This window comes from Homarus americanus, unplaced genomic scaffold (assembly GCF_018991925.1).
Source record: "Homarus americanus isolate GMGI-L3 unplaced genomic scaffold, GMGI_Hamer_2.0 scaffold24922, whole genome shotgun sequence".
NCBI classification, from domain to species: domain Eukaryota; kingdom Metazoa; phylum Arthropoda; class Malacostraca; order Decapoda; family Nephropidae; genus Homarus; species Homarus americanus.
In genome coordinates, this window is record NW_024722610.1 from 4,999,553 (window position 1) to 5,023,213 (window position 23,661).

Sequence of the window (23,661 nt, forward strand, 5' to 3'; positions counted from 1 at the left end):
AGTGTACATGTTGAAAACTGCAGTCCTTGACCTTGACGGCAGGATTTAAATGAAGAGTTGGTTCTAGTTCATAACCTTGGCACAACCATAGTCCCTAAGAAAGAGATCTTGGAGGCTTCTGATGCCTTTTAGAACTGAAAGGTAGAGATATTCTTACTGTCATGTGAGCCGAGTGTTCCATTACCCTCGTTCTACTCTCGGTCATAGTACATGCACAGTGGCTATCTTGTATCTGGAATCACATTGCAAGAGTTTGCAATTGTGTGGGACTCTCTCACTTCTTGGTGTGTAGCTTGGCTTATTGTGTGTTAGTCAGTACTGTTACAGATGCCAGTGTTTGTCCTCAGGCACATAAAAGGGAATACTGCAAACTACCGTAGTTGTTTACAGTACAGTATTTGTTTTCTTTTGCAGTGTGACTTTATGTAATTACAGTACAGTGTAGTAAATTACAGTCACTTTATTTTTAAAAAAATATGCAAATTTTTAGAATAATACAGTGCAGTACAGTATTACATGTGCTTTAGTAGGGTTTGACTGCTTAGGTTATTCCTTCACCTTGTTGTCAGATGCAGGGTAAGTGCTCCACACTCTGGACAAATGCATATTGTATGTGGACTGAGTCATGGGTTTTGTTGCTCCTCATTGGCTCTCCAGATTATGAGATAATACAGTACTTGATTGTATCGTAGTTTACATAGTTGACCGTAGTATATTATTACTTCATGCCTTGTATTTCTGAGGCAGGTTACACTCTGGGCTCCTTAGCTTCAGGTCTTTGTACTGTATGTCAAATATTGAATAACAGGTCAGGAGGGAAGGGAATTTCCCATTGTCTGTATTCAGTAGAACTGTATAGTACTGTACTGTACTGTATACATTGAAAGAAGAATCCACACAGGAGAGATGATATGAATAACTAATAGCAGGAATTCCCACAGAAGGGACCTTACAAATACAAGATGAGAGTGAGGAATTTAAATGTTGTGAAATTCATGTGATATTCATAATGTGTGTCATGTCACAACAATGTTTATGTAGCCAAGGAGGGAGCAGCTGGTAGTGACAGGAGGAGGCATAAAAATGAATGCCAGCTTGATGACAGTCATGTGTTTGTGATATGGTAGTGCAGCCAGAAACACCTCTGCCAGCCTATTAGGATTACTGCCAGCCTCTTGAGTGAAGTGGCTGAGGAAAGTTTATTCTCCTAAATTATTAAATGAAAGAAGTATCTAAGGATCACCTGATGATGAAATATCCGAACATTAACCTAACCTAATCTGACACTAACATTGACCTAACCTAACCTAACCTACTGCTCCTCACAGGGAAATTTGCAGGTTTTGCATAGAACATAAAAGGTTCAGATCATTTTATTATAATGAATCATTGTCTGTTTTAAAAATCATAGAGACCCTCCATTGTTTTTAGTCCAACAGTGTCCTTGACAACCTTTTGTATTCATTAAAGTAGTGTATATTTATGTTTTGTGTTCTGTACTTATATACAATGGTGTGTTGACATAGTATTAGGCTGGCGGCAAAAAACTTTTTTTTTTAAGTTTATAGGAGAATTCATTACAGTATAAGTAAAATAGAAATGATGTGTTAGTTAACTTTATTGATACAGTACTTGTGTTTTCCATAGCTATACAGAGTACTCATTATTTGTGTAGGCTGGTTCAAGGGACACAGACAAGAAGGAAGAAATAGGGGGAATGATGCAAGACAAGTATAAGAAGTGATTAAAAAAGGGCTTAAGCAACAAGATGACAGGTGATTTGATTATAGGTATCCTAGACTATGGTTAACATTGATTATACATTGGTTGAAATTAATTACATTGAAAAAAAATTAATTATACACTGGTTACTTCAGGGTTAGGCAGGGAGGGTGGCTGGAACAACAGGGACTACATCCACGCCGTGTTGGGAGTTGCTGCACTCCTCTCCTCCGTCACCACCCTCCTGGCGTGTGTCTGCTGTAAACGCTCGCGAGGCTTTAAGGTACGTACTGTGGCTCATGGATATAGTATAGTATCTCCCAACTTGTTTCCTCTGCAGCAAGTTAGAGTTAGGCTCGTACCTGTTAAGTTCTTCCTCTGAGTGATCTTATTTTTTTTACTTCTCTTCTGTCTTTACTTTCTAGAGAAGGGATACATTTAGTACATTTTATGGAAAGCATCCATAATTACCTCATAATAACTAATAAATTTCTTAACTACTCACTCAGAAAATACAGTAAAAGCAAAAATATTAATACATAATACAGTTGAAATGATGGAGACTATGAATAGTACAGTACCGATGTATGTACCTGTGTATTACAATGAAATTACAGAAGTGGTTATATATTTTGTTTTTCATAAGAGAGTAGATGCTTAGTGGTACAGATTTCATAAGTACGATGAGAGAATGCTTACAGTGGTACAGATGTGTGTCTGGTAATTCCACAGCAATTACATTAGTGACTGTATTTTGTCTTTTGCAAGCAGCGCTCGGATTCAGGACTACAGGTACAGTAAACGTAAATGAATGGATCTGAAGTGGTCTATTTACACATCAAAGGAGTTAGTGGATACAGGAACCTTTAGTTTTGAATTCTATTTATATGAACGGAATTGCATATGTGGGCTTTTTTTTTCTCGATCACCTGAAGAATCTCCACCCCAGTATGTCACCTTAACACTACAGTATTTGAGGGGAAGAGGTTAGCTTAGGTTAGCTTTAAGGTAGTTAATCTTAAGGTGAAATAAGACTGTGTATTTGTGACTTATTATGCTCGAGGTTCTGGTACAGTAAACTCACACACCACAGTCTAAGTCTTATGCCATTGCACTTTCTATATCCAGTACCCTGGGCACAGAAACATTTGTGTTGGTAATACTGGAAGACCGTGTTTATTGAGACAAGTTCCGCACAGCAAAAATATGGGTGAAATATAAGGTACTTTGTGTGTCACACTACCAAGTGTAATAGTTTAGGTAATAAGTGAGTAACTTTCTTGGTGTGGGGAGGATAACAGAAGCCCACAGTCCAACTTGTGTGGTGTTATGTTTTCATTATACAGCAGAGGCACTACACTGCTGCTTCTCCCTGTAATGTGGATAATGTATTCATGAGAATACTCGGGGAGCCGCTAGCCATGTTGGTCGTGTAACTGTGAAGAATATCCATGAATACATTATTACTAAGGGAAAGACGTCAGCTTAAATGGATAAAAGTGGGAAAACCCACCTTAGAGCCAGGTAATTAAGACTTATTGTAGCTTGTGTGTGGTGCAGGTCTCACTGTGCTGCTAAGCCTAAGGCGGATATGGTTGGAGGTGCTAGCGAGGTCCTCAAGTTCCCACACCAAAAGGAACTGCCGTGGGCGAGGAAGTAGAGGTGGTGTCTCGGGGGAGGAAGTTACCAGACTTAGGTGATTATGTAATTGATAATGAATACAGAAATATAATATACAGTATGTGATTCATACATAAATTGATAATGAATAATTACAAAAATGAATAGTCGGCATTTACTCAAGGGAAGATTGATAATGCATAATGAATGAATCTTTTGCAATACGTACGCACATACATAACAGGGTTAATGAAATAAGAATTACGTATTTAATTCATGAGGAAAAGCTCCATGCAGGAACAAGTAGAAAAGTAAATTAAAGCGCCAAGAAACCTTTGCAGTGTTAAGAAGTGGATGGGGGGGATGGGGAGGCACTTTGAAATATGTAACAGGAAGAAGCAACAAGATGATGGTATGGTGGAGAGTGGACACACATACACCACCCAATTTTAGCCATAATGAATATACAAGGAGAGAAAGTGTACAGTTATGTCGTGTAAGAACGTCTGTCTGTCTGTGTGTGTGTGTATAACGGGGTATGTGTAGGTGTGTTGCATACGTAAGGGCTGCTTGTTGGGGGTGTGACAGTGGTGTTGTATTAATGGTTTAAGTGGTGGTAGTTTAGGTGTTAGTAGCCAGTCTCTTATAAGTGTATATAGTATCTGTCAGTGGCGAAGCATCCGTGGCTGTACACAGTAATGGGGATCTGCTGGGAGACCACTTTACTATAGGCTTGTGTGTACGGTACGTGTGGAGGGCCTGTGTGTGTGTGTGTGTGGAGTACCTCAAGTGGATCATCCTGTTCAGTTTATTTGGGTATTATTGTGTTGTAGGTGTGAAGGTGTCTAGGAGAGAGAGAGAGAAGGCTATTATTGGACGGACAGTAAGTAGCTGAGCGGAATAACGTCTGATGTTGATACAGTATTTTAGACACAAGTGGGAGAGCGTGAGGGAGAGAGGCTATTGATCCTCAAGTGTCGTGAGTCATTGAGTAAAAGATAGATAGATAGATATTCAGTCAAATCATCATACAAGATTACATTGATTCATTGTGCATATAGTAGAGACTGCAGATCATCCAGGTATAAAATGTACTTAGTGACCGGAACAAAACACAGGATTTTTTTTATGATTTAGTAATTTAGAAGGGAAATTTTGATAAAATTTTACGTACTATAGTATTATAAGAATGGGGTGTTCCCGACAGTGTGCAGGCAAGTGTAGTACAGTGTAATGTATAAGCGAAAAAGAAGAAAAAAAACAATGAATTTATTTAGGTACAGAATGTGAGCCATCTGACCATGAGATGCGGTTGAGGTAGCCAGGAATGTGTAGAATGAAGGCTGGCGAGTGAGTGTGTGTGTGTGTGCGCATTTATACCGTTGTGAGGTAATTACCGATATTGATCTTGTAAAATGACTTAACTGTGAAATTCAATAATTGGGGTGTTTTAAGCGCCGAGTCATTTTTAACTTAATTCATAAGGTTGGTTAGTGTCATTAATGATTAAGATGAGAAATATATATATTTATATTTTTTGTATACTTAATTACAAAGGGTTAGTGTAGTGTAGTTGCCGCCGGCCTCAGTAGAGCGTGACTGTGAGTGACTGTCTGTCTGTGGATGAGGAGACTGTTCCCCACCAGTCCAGCCCCACCGCGCACATGCAACCTCCCCTCCCTCACTCCCCTTCCTCCCTCACTGCCTCACCAGACTTGTGTAGGGTTTCAAGACGTTGTTCGATTACTACAAGTATTGCAATTTTGTAAAGCAATAGTAGTGATTTATTTATCTTTTTTATATTTTATTAATCTTAGTTTTTGCAAAGTCAGTAATTGATTCTACACACGATATTCCTGCCATTTTCTTTCTCTTTCTTTTCTGCGGTGTTTTTGAGTTGTATTGAAGGAAGGTTGGAAAAATATAAATTTGCGCCAAAAACGGTATCGAGTATAGTTTTGGGCTGTTTCCCAATATACAAATCAGTGTAGAGTTCCGTGGGTGATGCCGATCGTTACTCCCAACTGCTCGGTAACAAATAACGACGTAAAGTGGATTAAGAATGGCGTAATTAACTGGTGATCACCGTAGAATAAAAACTATAATTTAACTAAATGACGTCACACCCGGATCTCTTATAATAAGGATCATAAAGTCGAAAAACGGAAGCCTAGAGATTAGAATTCCGTTTTTATTTTGTTTTTTTGTAAATATATTTCCCAATTTTACTTATAAACTTTACTTATAAACTAATACGTAAAACTTTGTCAGTAAAGTATTTGTATTTTTTTTAATTACACTCATACCACAAAATCACATTAAGTCGTTTTTAAGAGGTCCCCAAGCCTCGCCAAGTCGTAGGATCAACAGGGCATAACGCTTCTCAAAACTACTGGACATGATGTTGTTTCCCGTTATATTGGTAGAAGATCGATTTTCCTCTTCTTAAGTCATGGTGATGGTGTTGGGTAATATTCTTGGCAACTGGTGGATAATATAACAAGTTTTTAAGGCATTCTGGGTAACAGGGGTTCTCTTGGATGCTGGGAGGGTGTTACGTAAGCTAGTGTGCGCGTGTGTTATGTGAGTGGTTTCTGTATGTACGTATGTGTGATGGTGTATGCCTTTATGTAACGTGATATTATTGAACGTATGGCCTTTACGGTGAATTTTGTTATACGTCATAATTGAGTTCTGTTTACTTCCTTATTAATGACGCGTCGTTTTGTGGAGAGTTTGAGGGTGTCCGTGTGGAAACAGGATTACGACTGGGAAAATCAGGAAATGTGGGAAGTGGGGGGACCTGGGGGGGTGGATGGAGCTTATTCCCTGGTTGGTGACGCAATGTAGTCGACGAGGCTAAGTGGAGGGAGCCTGGGAGCTGCCCCTCATCCCTTAGTTCAACATGGGATGGAGGGCAGGGCCAGGGAGGGCTGTAAGGGTGGGGGGTGGTGGCCACATTTAAGGGCCAGACTAAGGGGAGGGGTTAAGAGGGCTGCTGTGATGGGTACGTCAGTAAAGATGTTAATGTTGATCTATTTTGAACGTGACATGTTTGTTTGTTTTTTTGCATCAGCCATTGCAATATGATGTGCAATTTGTATATAATGCCTCAGGTGGGTACGTGTCGCATTATATCTGACTCTGGTTCAAGGATGAGAGGCCAGGAGGTCATTCAACGTATATTTTGCTACCTCTCTCGTCTCTTTCATTTGGTGAGGCAGTAGGCCACTGTTATGTGTTGCTGCTCACCATAGTCCAGTGGGCGGCTTCTCCCTCCCTCCCTCCCGCCTTTGTACCCTACTCAAGAGGTCCGCTGCTACTGTTTTATTGATCAGATTGCGGCCCCAACATTACGTGAGTCAGGCAGGTAGGTGTGTAGGCTAGGTAGGTAGGTAATTGTGAACGTGTGTAGGTTGATAGGTAGTAGTGTAAGTGTGAAGGTAGTTGTGTAGCTTGGACACACACACACACACACACCCTGGCTAAGGTGCCTTACAGCCCACTTCCCTCGCCTGAATAATTAACACGCAGGTATTTTTTTATTTATTTTATCTTAACTTATATTACCCACCTGGATGTTACCTGGATGGAAGTTATATTTAGAGCCAGCCACCACCACCACAGCACCACGATAATTTCGCACGTTTATTGGGTCATATCTGAGGTTTAAAACTGCCGGCGACCACACTTATTTGGAGCTTGTGTTGTGTGTGTGTGTGTGTGAATAGAACTGACAAATCGGAAATGACTAACCAGAAAATCCCATTTAGTTACCGGTACTAGTGAGTGCAATTGTGTTCGGCCAACCAGAAGTCGTGTAATTCTGTCCAGCCAACCAGGTAGATTCTTCGTCACTCACCCCTGAGGCTAGCCACTCAGGAAAGACCTTGCTTACACGGACCCGACCAATAGGGAAAGTCCTTGAGAATGAGTCCAATCACTTGGCTAATCAGAAAGACTTTCCTCATATGCACGGTAGCTAGCCAGTCAGGAAAGGCCTTGTCATTATAGTAGCTGGAAGTATAGCCAATCAGGTGGTTCCTACAAGTACCCAAGCATGAACTAACCAATCAGGGAGGACCTCACCACTATGTACCCACCATAGTTTACAACTAACCAACGACTCGCTTGTGACCCTGCCAGAGGCCCTCCCCCCCCTCATCTAGCCGGAAACAGCCAATCAGCGTTGTCATTGGAGTGTGGTGGGCGTGGCAGGAGGACTAGAGGGGGGGGGGTTGTTTTCAAGGCCTTTGCTGTATTACCTGAAGATGAGACACCCTGATGCTTGCCTAACCTTACCTAAACTAACCTAATTTAGTCTAACCAAACCCAACCTAATCTAAACCAAACCTGTTATAAACTAAACTAACCTGACCAAACGATGATGACAAAGGTTTGTAGTGTGTGTGTGTGTGTGTTTTAGAATCTGCATACAAAGGCTGGCGCTAAATAAGATTGCTTGAAGAATGGTTCTCCCTCCTTCCTCCTACCTCCTTCGCTCCCTCCCTGGATTGAGTGCTTCAAAACTATTAATAACCTTCTTCTTTCACCCCTCTCTTTCTCTATCCCCCCCAAATTGTGAAGATGTCCTCGTGTGTGTGTGCGTGCGTGCGTGTGTGTGTGTGTGTGTGTGTGTGTGTGTGTGTGTGCGCGTGCGTGTGTGCTACCCTTAAAAGGACTGGTAAAAACACTTGATTGCATCACCGCCTCCTCCCCCACTCACTGCCTCCTTCCCCCGCTTGCTTGTTGATACCTGTGGCTCCAAGTTTGTCCTGATTAAGGAGGAGGACCTGTTACCTGGCCAAGGTTTCATCCCGCCCTTGCTGCCACCTGCTGCACTCTTGGCCATAACCTGACCTGACCTGACCTTACCTGACTTGACCTAACCTAACCTATACTATCAAGTCTTTTACATTTCTTCCCTGTAAACAGTGTTTAAAGGTCCTCCTCTTTTTCCTTATTTTCTTCCTCTTCCTCCTACACCCCTTCTTCCTACTTCTCCTCCTCCTTTTCTTCTTCCTACTTCTCCTCCTCCTTTTCTTCCTCCTTCTTCTCCTCCTCTTCCTGCCAGGTAAGTCATGATTAAGATAGGGCGTCGCCACCTGGCCAACTTCCATCCAAATTCTCTCTCTCTCTCTCTCCTGCGGAACACATTATGTTAAAAACATCTTCTCCCTCCTCCTCCCTCCTCTTCTTTCCTTTGTTTCTCTCTCCTTCATTCTCCTCTTTTGTTTCCTTCTCCTTCATTCTACTCTTTGTTTGTCCCTCTTCCTCCATTCTCCTCGTGGCTTCATTCTTCCTTCATTTAGATTTCATTGTTTCATTCTTCTTTGTTTTCCCTCATAATCAGTGGATGATTGTTTTCAAAAGCTTTCGTGTTAGGATAGTGCTAGAATTGGTTAGGTTAGGTTAATAAGGGTTAGGTTAGGTTGTTAGGTTAGGCTTAAGGTTAGGTTAGGCCAGTGTTTGGTTAGGTTGGGTTAGGTTAGGTTAGGTTGTCAGGTTAGGTTAGGTTAGTCAGTTAGGTTGGTCCAGTGTTTGGTAGGTTGTCAGTGTTTGCCAGGTTGTCAGTGCTTGAGGTTGCAGTGTTTGTCAGGTTAGGTTAGGCCAGTCAGTGTTTGGTTAGGTTAAGTCAGTGTTTGGTTAGGTTAAGTCAGTGTTTGGTTAGGTTAAGTCAGTGTTTGGTTAGGTTAAGTCAGTGTTTGTATAGGAGAGAGACTACACCACTCCACCATAGTCTCCTCGCACGTCCCTAGTCCCTTCTTCTCCGGAACTGATTAGCCATTATTATCCACTCTTAATTATTTTCCTCCTTTACTTTATCATCATCGACGCGTGTCTCCTACCTCTCCTCTCTATCCCCCCGTTCCTCCCTCTCCCCCTTACCTCTCCCTCCCCTATCCTCTCCTATCCTCCCCCATCCTCCCTGTTCCCCTCTCTATCCCCCTCTATCCCCCCCCCTCTTTTCCCCTTTCCTCCCTCCTCCTCACCTTGACACACGAGATGGGATGAGGGGGGTGGAGGTGTAACTTGAGCTTTGTGTATCTCGAGTATAAGGGTGAGATTGACGTCATTGTCTTGTTATTAAGGCATAAGGCACTGAGATAATGTTCCTGTGTGTGTGTGTGTGTGTGTGTGTGTGTGTGTGTCACCTAAGAGACATCCTGTGTCGACTTAATGTATGGTATAGTAATGTGTGTGTACTGTCATTGTTCATCACACACACACACACACACACACACACACACACATGTTCGAACTCTCTCCCCCGAAGCTTAAGAGGCGCCCACGTTTCCATTAGACGCCCACACATGCCTTTGGCCCTACACCCGTCTTGCTATGATGCCCCTGAAAGCCGTGCTCAGAGCCCACGACACGCCCACACCATGCCCGTGCCTGACTCCTGCCAGAGATGGTCACAAGTGCCGCCCATGTAAGGTAGACGTTCACCAGGGCGGAGACTGGCCTTGGTGGAGGAGAAGAGGGGGACTAGAAGAGGGAGGAGGAGGACTAGGAGAAGAGGGAGGAGGAGGACTAGGAGAAGAGGGAGGAGGGAGGACTAGGGAGAAGAGGAGGAGGAGGACTAGAGGGAGGAGGAGGACTAGGAGAAGAGGAGGAGGAGGACTAGAGAGGAGGAGGAGACTAGGGAGAAGAGGGAGGAGGAGGACTAGGGAGAAGAGGGGAGGAGGAGGACTAGAAGAAGAGGGAGGAGGAGGACTAGAAGAAGAGGGAGGTGGTGATGTAGTGGTGGTGTGGTGGCAGAGGGTGATGGATGTAATGTAGTGGTGGTGTGTGGTGGCAGTGGTGATGGATGTATGTGTGGTGTGGTGGTGACTGTAGTGGTGATGGATGTGTACTGTAGTGGTGGTGTGGTGGCAGTGGTGATGGATGTGTGGTGATGGATGGTGTGGTGGTGTGGTGGCAGTGGTGATGGATGTACTGTGGTGGTGGTGTGGTGGCAGTGGTGATGGATGTAGTGGTGGTGGTGGTGTGGTGGCAGTGGTGATGGATGCACTGTAGTGGTGGTGGTGGTGGTGTGGTGGCAGTGGTGATGGATGTAGTGTGGTGTGGTGGCAGTGGTGATGGATGTTGTGGTGGTGTGGTGGCAGTGGTGATGGATGTGTGGTGGTGGTGTGGTGGCAGTGGTGATGGATGGTGGTGGTGTGGTGGCAGTGGTGATGTGGTGTGGTGGGTGTGGTGGCAGTGGTGGCAGTGGTGATGGATGCTGTAGTGGTGGTGTGGTGGCAGTGGTGATGGATGTAGTGGTGGTGTGGTGGCAGTGGTGATGGATGTACTGTAGTGGTGGTGTGGTGGCAGTGGTGATGGATGTACTGTAGTGGTGGTGTGGGTGGCAGTGATGGTGATGGATGTACTGTAGTGGTGGTGTGGTGGCAGTGGTGATGGATGTACTGTGTGGTGGTGTGGTGGCAGTGGTGATGGATGTACTGTAGTGGTGGTGTGGTGGCAGTGGTGATGGTGTAGTGGTGGTGTGGTGTGGTGCAGTGGTGAGTGGTGATGGATGTAGTGGTGGTGTGGTGGCAGTGGTGATGGATGTAGTGGTGTGTGGCAGTGGTGGTGGTGGTGGTGTGGTGGCAGTGGTGATGGATGTACTGTAGTGGTGGTGTGGTGGCAGTGGTGATGGATGTGGATGTAGTGGTGGTGTGGTGGCAGTGGTGATGGATGTGTAGTGGTGGTGTGGTGGCAGTGGTGATGGATGTACTGTAGTGGTGGTGTGGTGGCATGTGTGTGTGTGGTGGTGTGGTGGCAGTGGTGGTGATGTGATGTGTGGTGGTGGTGTGTGGTAGTGGTGATGGATGTAGTGGGCAAAGGGACAGGTTCTTGTTGTGTGTATAGAGGCTGCGCACGCTGTCCTCTTGTTGTGGTGGTGTTCAAGGATGAGGCGGTACAGTATCAGGCAGTTTCTCTTCACTAGTGACAAGAGGAATGGGGGGAGGGAGGTCAAGGCCACAGTGGATGGGTAAGCAGTGGATGGTTGAGGGTGTTGGTTGGGTGAGTGGATGGTTGAGGGAGTGGTTGGTTGAGGTGAGGAGTGGTTGGGTGAGGAGTGGTTGGTTGGGTGAGTGAGTGGATGGTTGAGGGAGTGGTTGGGTTGGTTGGGTGAGTGACTGGATGGTTGAGGGAGTGGATGGTTGAGGGAGTGGATGGTTGAGTGAGTGGATGGTTGAGTGAGTGGATGGTTGAGGGAGTGGTTGAGTGAGTGGATGGTTGAGTGAGTGGATGGTTCAGGGAGTGGATGGTTGAAGGAGTGAGTTAGCTCCAGGCCCGTTAAAGGAGTGACGCAGCTGTGTTAATGAGAGACAGAGAAGGTGATGTTAAGTGGACACACTACACCGAGACCTTCACGATGTTGTGGTCTCCTGAGGGTGGGGGGCTTGTGGTCTCCTGAGGGGTGGGGGGACAGGTTCTTGAGGTGGGGCTAGTGGTCTCCTGAGGGGGAGGGGGTGTTGTGATATTCAGGGGGTCGAGTTGTAGATGAAAAAGATGTTGTGGAATGTGGTCCCGGGGATAAATATTTGTATTTTGCATCAGAGATTGTTGTTGAGAATACCTGTTTTGTGTGTTGAAGATCCTGGATAGAAGCACTCATCATGGTGGAAGGGCTTACTTGGGCTTATTCACGGTGTCACTAAGGCATATTTTACGTCCTTTCGTTGTTTACAAGTGTTTACCAATAGTTTACAAGTGTTTACATCCTTTCGTTGTTTACAAGTGTTTACCAATAGTTTACAGGTGTTTACATCCTTTCGTTGTTTACGAGTGTTTACCAATAGTTTACGAGTGTTTACATCCTTTCGTTGTTTACAAGTGTTTACCAATAGTTTACAAGTGTTTACATCCTTTCGTTGTTTACGAGTGTTTACCAATAGTTTACGAGTGTTTACATCCTTTCGTTGTTTACAAGTGTTTACCAATAGTTTACAAGTGTTTACATCCTTTCGTTGTTTACAAGTGTTTACCAATAGTTTACAAGTGTTTACATCCTTTCGTTGTATACAAATGTTTTTTTTTCACCATTGTTTACACCCTTTCATTGACATATTTTTACTCTCTCGCACTTGAGTAATTTGTTGCATTTTAGCCTGGCGGTGTGTGGCCTTGAACGTGGCCACGGAGTCTTGCTGTTGTTGTTTGGGTAGGTTACGTTAGGTTAGTCAGAGGTGGTAGCTTACTATACGGGGTGTGTGTGTGTGTGTGGTGGAAAACGTCTTGTTGTTTGGGTGAGTGTTGTTAAGGTTGTGTGGTGGTGATGATGTGTGATGGTGTGTGGTGGTGATGGTGTGTGTGGTGGTGATGGTGTGTGGTGGTGTGGGTGGTGATGATGTGTGGTTGTGGTGTGTGGTGGTGATGATGTGGTTGTGGTGTGTGGTGGTGATGGTGTGGGTGGTGGTGGTGATGGTGTGTGGTGATGTGTGGTTGTGTGTGGTGGGTGGGATGGTGTGTGTAGTGGTGATGGTGTGTGGTGGTGGTGGTGGTGGTGATGGTGTGTGGTGGTGGTGGTGGTGATTGTGTGTGGTGGTGGTGGTGTGTGTGGTGATGGTGTGTGGTGGTGGTGATTGTGTGTGGTGGTGTGTGTGATGGTGTGTGGTGGTGATTGTGTGTGTGTGGTGGTGGTGGTGTGTGTGGGTGATTGTGTGTGGTGGTGAGTGGTGTGTGGTATGGTGTGTGTGTGTGTGAGACGTGTGTGGTGGTGATGGTGTGTGGTGGTGGTGATTGTGTGTGGTGGCATGATGGTGTGTGGTGGATGGTGTGTGGTGGTGGTGATGGTGTGTGGTGGTGGTGATTGTGTGTGGTGGTGATGGTGTGTGGTGGTGGTGATTGTGTGTGGTGGTGGTGGTATTAAAAGATATATTCACACTTCCTCCTCCGTCATGGTTGGTAGTAATGGTGGTAGTGGTGATTGTGGGAGTGTTGGGGGAGGGGGTGGTGGTGGTGGGAGTGTTGGGGGGGGGTGTCGACGGTGCTGTACGTGGATGGGAATCCGGAAGTTCTCACGGGAAGGTGTTTTACTGGGCGAGATTCGAGGTCTAGTGTGGAAGGTGGTGGAGTTGGGTGATGGTGGAGAATGGTGGTGGTGTTGGTGCAGATGTTGGTAGTGATGAGTAAATGTGGAAGAAGGAGGTGGTGGTGATGACGGAAGGAGGATTTGAGGTGGGTACAGAAATTATCTACACACACACACACACACTACTACTCCTTGCACTGTCACTATGTTGAAATGCACTGTAGTTTGAGCTTTTCCCCATCTAGTTATTATATATCTTATTTGTATCACTTATGTTACTTGTATATTATTTGTAATTCGAAACCCATTCCCCAAATATGTAACTGTATATTTTCAGCCTTTTGGCTGCCAAGCTCTTTCAATAAACCGTTAATTATTATTATTATTATTATTATTATTATTATTATTATTATTATTATTATTATTATTATTATTATTATTATTACGCACTTACTTACACACACACACACACATTTAACTAACCTAACCTATAAGACAAGCCTCGAGGCAACCCGGGTATAACATTATATATTCTCTCAGTTTTATATATAAATACGACGTGACATTCTCGAGACGGCCGTGTGGATAGTTGAATAAATTACCAGTGACAGAGTGGCTAGTCCGTCCGTCCAGGGGGCCAACACTGAGGGAGGGATGCAGGTGTAAGCAGGGAATGAAAGCATGTGTCGCCAGAAGCCTCGCTACCTTGAGGCGGTACTGGCAGGTTACCAGAGACCCGGACTTACCTGTGGCACCGTCTACCTGTCCCCCGTTTTACTCCACACCCACCCTCACACCCTCCCTCGCACACCACCCACCCATCCTCACACACCACCCACCCTAACCTAATCTACACCCACCCACACCCGCTCTAACCTGCAACACAACACCACTCACCTTTAACTAACCTAACCTTCCTCCTTCCTTCTCTTCAACCTCCTTCCTCCTGCCCAACCACCTCCTTCCTACTCTTCCTTCTCCTCAGGGCGGTGAAAGCCGAGGGAGGAGGGGCAGAAAGATAGCTTAGTGCCCCGCATTGATCCCTGGAAGAGAACCCGCCTCCTGAAGCACTCACACTTACCGCCGCTGGAAGACGCCCTCGGGTGTGGGTGGAAGGGTGAGTGGAGGGGTGGATGTTTAGGTTGAAGGGTGGGTGTGTGGGTGGAAGGAAGTAAAGTGCTCTCTCTCGTACAATTATCATTCATCACCAGTTATTTTTTCATCACGTCTCAGGACAAACTACACGTTATGTAAAGGTTTAATAGTCAGGTCCTTTTAATACACACACACACACACACAGATCAGATGCCTAATGTAAGCTCCTCAGCAACACGTGAAGGTTAGGTTAGGTTAGGTTAGTGTAGTGTAGGATTTGCTCTCGAAGATATTTAATTGCTTAAATAAATGATTATTATCACCTTTTTCACTTTGTTATATATATATATATATATATATATATATATATATATATATATATATATATATATATATATATATATATATATATATATATATATATATATATATATATTTCTGTCGCATCGTGTGTGTGTGTGTGTCAGAACTGTAAACATGAGCATCCTGTGCCACTCACCGTGTTACTCTCTGCTGTTTATTTGTGTAGTTGTTGTCACCTGAAGATACAGCCTCCCTTCTCCCCAGCTTATTTCACCCTTACGCTACCTACGGGCTGGTTAGGTTAGGTTAGGTTTGATTGATTGATTGATTGAAACATTTTATTTAGCCAGAAAAATACAGATACAGAGTGGATAATAATAACAATATTAACATGGCTGAGCCAGTTGAGAACCTGAGCTCTCTTTGAGGCACCTGATATATACTATACATTTATCTCAAGGAAGTATTGTGTAACATTTAGTATCATCTGGAATAGTTCAATAGCATGGTGGTAATAAGTACATCTCATAATGTTAGGTTAGGTTAGGGTGTTTACTCATCAGGTGAATGAATATCTGTATATGTATGTGTGTGTATCTATGTATGTTATCTCACAGACACACAGGCCACGCTGGTCCTGCCTCCAACTGTCTCTCCACTCCTATACATAATGCAAGGCTGGCTGGCTGGCCCACCTTGAGAGGCAGCTTATGGGAATAGTGGTGGGGGTCTCTCTCTCTCTCTCTCTCTCTCTCTCTCTCTCTCTCTCTCTCTCTCTCTCTAGTCCCTCAGATGGGTTCCTCTCTCCTTCCCTTCCCTCCCCTCCCTAGTCCCCTCAGACCCTTACCCGGCCCATCCCCTCCTCCTGCCCCCCTGGTGAGTCACCCAGACTATCGGTATTCCTGTGACGTCACTACCGCTCCATCCTCCTCCAGGGGGCGGGGACGGACGGAGGGAGGGAGGAGGCACGCACACAGAAACGCACGCGCGCACACAATCACACACACACACACACTCATAGACACATTGCCACACACACACACACACAGGAGAGACACAGACACACACACACATTACATTGAAGTGGCACACATTTCACACACACACACACATTATTATTGGCTGACATTGGCTGAGCCACTCCACTGCCGCCTCTGTCGTTCCTGCCGCTCTGGAATCTTTTCCCCGCCAGGATAATATAAGACCTAACATTGTCCACGTATAGGCGGCCAACTTTACCGGTCCTGATGTTGGGATTATTCCACGTACTGTTGAGGCTCTTCTGTGTCGTAGGAGGCGGCCTGGGTGATGGTGGTGGGTGACGGGTGATGGTGGCAGCTGATGGGTGATGGTGGCGGGTGATGGTGGTGGGTGCCGGGTGATGTTGGTGGGTGATGGTGGCAGCTGATGGGTGATGGTGGTGGTGATGGGTGATGGTGGCGGTGATGGGTGATGGTAGGGTGAGGAAGATGGTAGGGTGATAAGATGTTAGTGGGTGAGGAAATGATGGGTGATGGTGGCAGCTGATGGGTGATGGTGGTGGGTGATGGGCTGCCTGGGGGTCGTGAGAGCTCTTCCCTGTCCAGTTTTCTCTCACACTCGGTTTTATTGATTGTCCTGACTGTAATCTTTATAGTGTGTGTGTGTGTGTGTCTGGCTGTGTGTGTGTGTGTCTGTGTGTGTTTTGATTGGACGTGAGAGAAGAGGATCTGGCTGGCCTCAACCAATCACTTGCGACCTGGGTGCAAATTTAATAGCCACGGTATTGGTCATGTGGGAGCCATTTGTGTTAGCTGTGTGTGTGTGTGTGTGTGTGTGTGTGTGTACGTACGTATACAATTACACTAGAGAAGAAAAGAAAATGGTGAAAGATACGAAGACAAAGACGAGGAAGAAGAGAACTAATGAGAAGAAAAAGAAAGGAAGTGACTGAAGCGTTGCGTTTAATAAAGATTAAAAGATCAGAATATATATAGCCTACAGTATATGAGTCTCCTTAAGGCTCCGAATATTTACAGGTCGAACTCGAAGTAGTGAAGTGTGTCAAGGTCTACCTCCACAACCTGACTCGGTGTTGTTGTATTTTTTGTTTGTTGTTGTATGTTTGTGTTGTAGCGACAGTGGGAAGCCTTGGTTGTTTATTTGTTGAGTAAAAGTTCATGTGAGGTTTAGTTTTGCGTTTAGGTTTGATGATATTGTTAGTTTAGGTCGAGTATTGACCGTGGGTAAAATTGGGTTAGGTACAGAGCGTGATGTTTAGGTAAGGCTTGGCTGTGGTAAACATTGCTTGAGGTTAGGTTAGTTTACGTCCAGTAGTTGACCTTTGACATTACTGTTAGTTGAGGTTCAGCCATGGGTGGTGGTGGTGTGACAGGTGATATTGATTGTAAAACTATGCACAATACAACGACCCTGGTGTGGTGGCAAGTGACTTATGGCTTTAGTGGGTGGGGAGGGGGGGTGGTGTGTGGAGGAGGTGTGGAAGAAGTGGTAGTGTGGGGGGAGAGCCAGGTGAGGGGGGGAGAGGGTCAGGTGATGTGGGGGAGAGCATCAGGTAGTGTGTGTGGTGTGGTAGGGGAAACGGGTGATGGTATACAGGTAACGTAATTAATGCTACAAATGTCAAGAGGCTACGTCCATTTTTTATCATGAGGTATCGTGATGGCAGGAAGAAACTTACACACACACACACACACACACACACACACACACACACACACGGGGGAGTAACAGTAGCGCCACACATCAAGAAGCATGAGGAAGGAGGGGAATAATCGGAAGTGTTGTCGATGTGAACTATAACTGACTGCCTGTGTGGGGAGAAGGACGACCAAGGTGAACTGAGAGGGGTGTGAGGGGTTAGTACACACCCAGGGGAGGGGGAGAAGGGAGATGAGGAGGGGAAGAAGAAGGGGAATTTGATGATGATGTTGGTAAGTAATGGAAGACTGTGATGCCATTGTCTGAGAGGGAGTGTAGGGGGGGAGGGTCAGGAAACAAAAGAGTGAGAGTGACGACGGAGGGGGTGGGGGGGGTAAGGGGCGACATCATGAGTGAGAGTGACTAGGAAACAGGAAGTGAGGGGGGAAGAGGAGGGGGAACCAAGGAAAGACAGAACACCGTGACGTGAGCAGAGGTGTAATGTAGGTGAGGGAGGGAGGTAGAGGCCAAGCTGGAGGACGTTTTCTACCTCACTTTTTTCCTCCTCCTCCTCTTCCTGACCTCTCCACTACAACACTGACCACATGACACTTACCTTACTTAACCTAACCTGATCTGATCTAACACTAAACTAACCTAATCTAACCCTGAGGGGTGAGAGGGGTCCATATAGGGTGAAGTCCATGGGGTGAGAGAAGTCCATGGGGTGAGAAGTCCATGGGGGATGAGGTCCATGGGGTGAAGGGGGTCCATGGGGGATGAAAGTCCATGGGTGGGAAGTCCATGGGGGGATGAGGGGAGTCCATGGGGTGAGGGGGGGGGGTCCATGGGGGATGAGAGGGTCCATGGGGTGAGAGGGGGGGGTCCATGGGGGGGTGAGAGGGGGGGGTCCATGGGGTGAGAGGGGGGGTCCATCACCAGCTGGCCTACATACTAGTGTGATGAACCTATACATACATACATACATACATATACAAACTAACTAACACACGAACAAACATGCATATATGCAAAATTATACATACTGGTACACACACACACACACACACACACACACACACACACACACACACACACAAAACACGACCTTGTGTATAAACTGTCATGTTGGATTGACCAGGAGTGACTTTGTTGTTGTTTACTGGTAATTGATATAATTTAGCTCCTGTGCTTAAGAGCGGATTATATATATTGTATATATATATATATATATATATATATATATATATATATATATATATATATATATATATATATATATATATATATATATATATTGAATTGGTGTATAATTGTTATAAATAGTCTTGGTGTTTATAGATAATTTAGTCAACTTTCTTTTTCTTCGTGTTGTTGCTCGTGTTATTCTTCTTCTCTTCCACGGGGTTTTGGGCCAAGGTTCCCCCGGGAGGGTTTTTGTGCGTGACAGCGTGTCATAGTTTACGAGACCCCTCTCTCCCTCCCTTCCCTCCCTCCCTTTTCTCCCCTCCCTCTCCTTGCTGTCCTTTGGCTCCCTCACACTGCTATACAGGTAGACCGACTCGCTGTAGATCCTCGTCAGCAACAACACCAGGTGAGGCTGTTATCTCCTGTGTTTATATCAGTGAGATAATATTGTACCCAGAGCTGCGGTTATCTGGCGGGCATTGTGCTCAGGGTACCGCTACAGGGGGGAGGGGCAGGATGACCGCTTTCTGTTTCGGTAGCTCTTTAACCGCACCGCTTCTATTCTCTCTCTCTCTCTCTCTCTCTCTCTCTCTCTCTCTCTCTCTCTCTCTCTCTCTCTCATTAGTCGTTATTCAGGTATAAACTTCTGAGAGGTTTTGGTGTCTTCTGGTGTTAGTGAAGGTAACGCTGCCAACTACCATGTTCCTCCCATAATAGGTCTGGTTTGGTTTGGTTTGGTTAGGTTTGGTTAGGTTTGGTTATGGTTAGGTTAGTAGTGGCTCTATGTATCTCACTCGGGTGCCAGGACCAGTGAACAGACTTTGATGAACTATTGAAGGCAGGGAGACGGGTCGTGGTCAGATAGTCTTGTTTATTGTTGATGGAGGTCAGGTCAGTGCCACTCTGATCAAGGTCACACAGGTCAGGTGCCATATAGGTCAGGTGGGTGGAGGAGGTGGTGTGTGGGTGGCTGGGTAGAAAAATCAATAGACAGACAGACAAACAGGGAGAGAGACAGACAGATACATAAGGGGGGGGGAGAGGATTGTCCTTATTTATTATCTTGCTGATGGCCGCTGGAAATGATGATTATGTAAATTAGCGTGAAAAGTGTGTGTGTGTGTGTGTGTGTCATGGGAAAATTAGGGCCCTCTCCTCCAGCTTATTTCACCTGATTATTAAACAACTTAACGTTACCGGGAGGGAATTTGGGTTAAGTTAGGTTGGCAGAGTTAAACCTGAGGTCCCCCCCCCCCTCTCTCTCTCCACACACGTGTAAACCTTGTGTTATAGAGTGTGTGTATTTATGTGTGTAGGTGTACGTGTATATGTGTGTGGGTGCATGTGTATTTATGTGTGAGTATGTATGTAGGTCGGAGGAAAATGTGTATGTATGTATGTAGGACGGTGGGAAGTGTGTGTGTGTGTGTGTGTGTGTATGTCTGTGTGTGTGGGGGGTCGTGGCGGTAGAGATGTCAACATAAGTTATAGATGTACACGGCGGGAGGAGCATTATACATGGTGTGCCTCCCTCTGTGTACCTTACAGCGGGGCACTCACCTTCACCTACACCTGGTGGGGGGGGAGGGGGGGCTTAAAGCTCACCTGTCAAGTCTTGGGTCAGGTGTATACAGGTGTTAATTATAGTATCTTAAAGTTCCTTACCTGGCCCAATCTGATCTAACCTAACCTAAAATAAAATAAACTATTAGATTTATGCCCCATTAGTATTGAGTCCTACTAAGGTTAGGTTAGGTTGGGGCCTGTCAGGAGTCAGGACTAGGGGCCCAGTTAACCAGCCACCAAGCAAGCCTCTTGTGTCGCTCTAGTCAAGGTGAATTATCTCAAGTCTATCAAGCTGTGTCAGGATGAACGAGGACTAAAGAGACGCTACAGTACCTTGTTATTGTCTCTCGTCTGCTATTATGTCTCGTGTTTAGAAATATAGCATAGCATCGGGTGTTTATGTAGTGTGATGGTGGTGGGGAGGATCCGTGTTGTGTGTGTTAACGGGGTCTTGTGTGGGGTGATCAGCTGATGGCGCGGGTCAGCTGGTTTAGAGAAGGTAAACAAACATGGGGAAGGGAGTATACCCAGTGGGCGCCTCTAGTAAATATTTACCGCCAAAATACTGTTAATTCTTTCGCCATTCCCCCTCCCTTTTCCCCCTTCCTCCTCCCCTTTCCCCCTTCCTCCTCCCCTTTCCCCCTTCCTCCTCCCCTTTCCCCCTTCCTCCTCCCCTCCGTCCTCCTATTCTTACAGGTAGACTAGGGGAGTGTCAACAGGCTCTATTGATACCAGAGGTGAGAGTGTGTGTGTGTTGACAGCGGGGTGTGATAACAGGTGTCTCTTACCTGTGATTGTTACTACTGTTGTTATTAATAATTTAGCGATAATGTGAATAGTTATGATAATATTGATGTATTAATAAGAGTCATAAGCAAAGGTGGTGGCTGGTTGGTTCTGCTCCCTGAGTCTTCATGGTGAAACAAACACGCGTGGAGAGAGAGAGAGAGAGAGAGAGAGAGAGAGAGAGAGAGAGAGAGAGAGAGAGAGAGAGAGAGAGAGAGAGAGAGAGAGACAGAATGAAACAGACAGAAAAATTGGAGAGGGAATGAATGAAGTAATTGTGTGTGTGTGTGTGTGTAGAGGGAGAGTCTTGCTTTGCCCCTCCACACACACACACACACACAGGGTTGGGTTCAACAGCCGGAGAGCAGCGGTCCGGCACGTGTACTGGACGCTGCTGGAGAGAGAGAGGGGGGGTCGTGTACTAGATGGGGAGGTTTCTACGAGACGGAGGAGGGAGGAAGAGAGTGCTTGAAGAGGGAGGATGTTCTGCTAGGGGAGGAAATGAGGAAGGGAGAGTTTGTTGGAGGATGGTGGGTTACTCTCTCTCACCACTATCACCCTCAAGAGATGTGTGTGTGTGTGTGTCAGGGCCACCCGTATCTAACAATCTCACTTAAAAACTAAATCAGAAATGACAGCCAGAATGTACAGTGACTCAACCTTCTTTATATACGCTTTCTTGTGCTCCACACGCCCACACCTCCACACGCCCACGAATCTCTCTAGAATCCGAATCCAAAAATTACGGGACGGACCAAAGCTTAATTTAAATCAACACGGACCAAGCAAGCTTAACGGACACTTAATACAACACGGACCAAAGCTTCACGGACACTTCCTTGTGGTGTACGCAGCATGAGTGAGGTACGCAGGTAGTCGTGAGAGAGTCGTGTAAGGGCACCTACCTGGACCACTACCACCACACCTGTAATTAAGGCTAGGTGAGGTGGCTGTGTTACTCCCCAGTATAGTAACCCTTGGGACGCCACTACCATCACTACTACTACCATCACTACTACCATCACTACTACCACTACTACCATCACTACTACCATCACTACTACCATCACTACTACCACTACTACCACCATCACTACTACCACCATCACTACTACTACCATCACTACTACCACTACTACCATCACTACTACGACCATCACTACTACCACTACTACCACCACTACTACTACCACTACTACCACTCCACTACTACTACCACCACTACTACTACCACTACTACCACCACCACTACTACCATCACTACTACTACTTTTTTTTTTTTTTTTAACGTGCCTCCAGCCTCCCCAATAGCCACACCTTCGCCACCATTTATTTACCTTAATATTAAATATCCTAATACATGAAGCTATCCTATCTGTGTTAATTAGTTGAGCCGCAGATCGATGCGGCATTCAGTGACTGTAGCCTCATAGTCGATATCTGCAGCAGTTGTCGGGTAGGGCAGAAGCTCTCGTTCCCCTGAGGCAGAGCAAAGCCGACCGAAGGAGAGAGAAGACAGTCGACATCTCATCCAGGCTGTAACATAACTTCTGGGCTGCTGCTCTGTTCGGAGATCAGCTCCGCGAGTCTGGCGTAGAAACATCTTGCACTACTACCACTACTACCATCACTACTACCATCACTACTACCACTACTACCATCACTACTACCACCACTACCATCACTACTACACTACTACCATCACTACTACCACCACTACCATCACTACTACCACTACTACCATCACTACTACTACCACTACTCCATCACTACTACCATCACTACCACCACCACCACTACCATCACTACTACCACCACTACTACCACCACTATCACTACCACTACTACCATCACTACTACTACCATCTACTACTACCATCACTACTACCACCACTACCACCACTACCATCACTACTACCACTACACCATCACACTACTACCATCACCACTACTACCATCACTACACACACTATCACTACTACCATCACTACTACCACTACTACCATCACTACTACTACCACTACTACCATCCTACTACCATCTATCACCACTACTACCATCACTACTACTACCATCACTACTACCACTACCATCACTACTACCACTACCATCACTACTCATCACTACTACTACCATCACTACTACTACTACTACCATCACTACTGCTACTATCATCACTTCTGCATCACTATCACCACTACTACCATTATTACCAGACGCTGTAGATGTGGGTACTTGGTCTAATACTACCAAGAGTGAAGTGTGTGTAGTAAATAATATCAACGGCATAACCTTACGTAATACGGTCCTCCACACACACACACACACACACACACACACACACACACACACACACACACACACATCAGGTTCAGTGACTAACCTCCCCTCCCCCCCCTCCTCCTGTAACAGTAAACGAGGGTGTGTGTGTGTGTGTGTGCAGAAATGAGGGGGGGGTAATCTAAACAGGCAGACAATGTTGACAATAAGTTCGAGGATATTCTGGAACTCTGGCCATCTGATAGTGTGGTGTGGAAAATGGTTTTGTGCCGTATTGTCTCCTCCTCCTCCTCCTCCTCCTCCTCCTCCTCCTCCTTCTTCTTCTTCTTCTTCTTCTTCTTCTTCCCCTCTCCGCCCGCCCATCCGCCCAGCCAGTTGTCACCCCACCCACTGCCTCGTCCAGCTGTTAGTTGATGTATGTAACGTTGGCGGTG

The 23,661-nt window shown here is 45.6% G+C and overlaps 1 protein-coding gene across 10 annotated transcripts in view; it reads left to right on the forward strand.

Annotated features, from left to right (window-relative positions):
* The window catches only part of LOC121862920, a 93,714-nt gene that overhangs the window by 4,054 nt on the left and 65,999 nt on the right, over window positions 1-23,661 (forward strand). For 9 of the 10 annotated variants that reach the window (XM_042361335.1, XM_042361336.1, XM_042361337.1 and 6 more), the window contains exons 3-4: window positions 1,878-2,005; window positions 2,494-2,514. In XM_042361335.1, the coding sequence (XP_042217269.1) occupies window positions 1,878-2,005; window positions 2,494-2,514 (149 nt within the window). The remainder of the gene's footprint in view (window positions 1-1,877; window positions 2,006-2,493; window positions 2,515-23,661) is intronic. The other variant, XM_042361340.1, reaches the window with a different exon arrangement.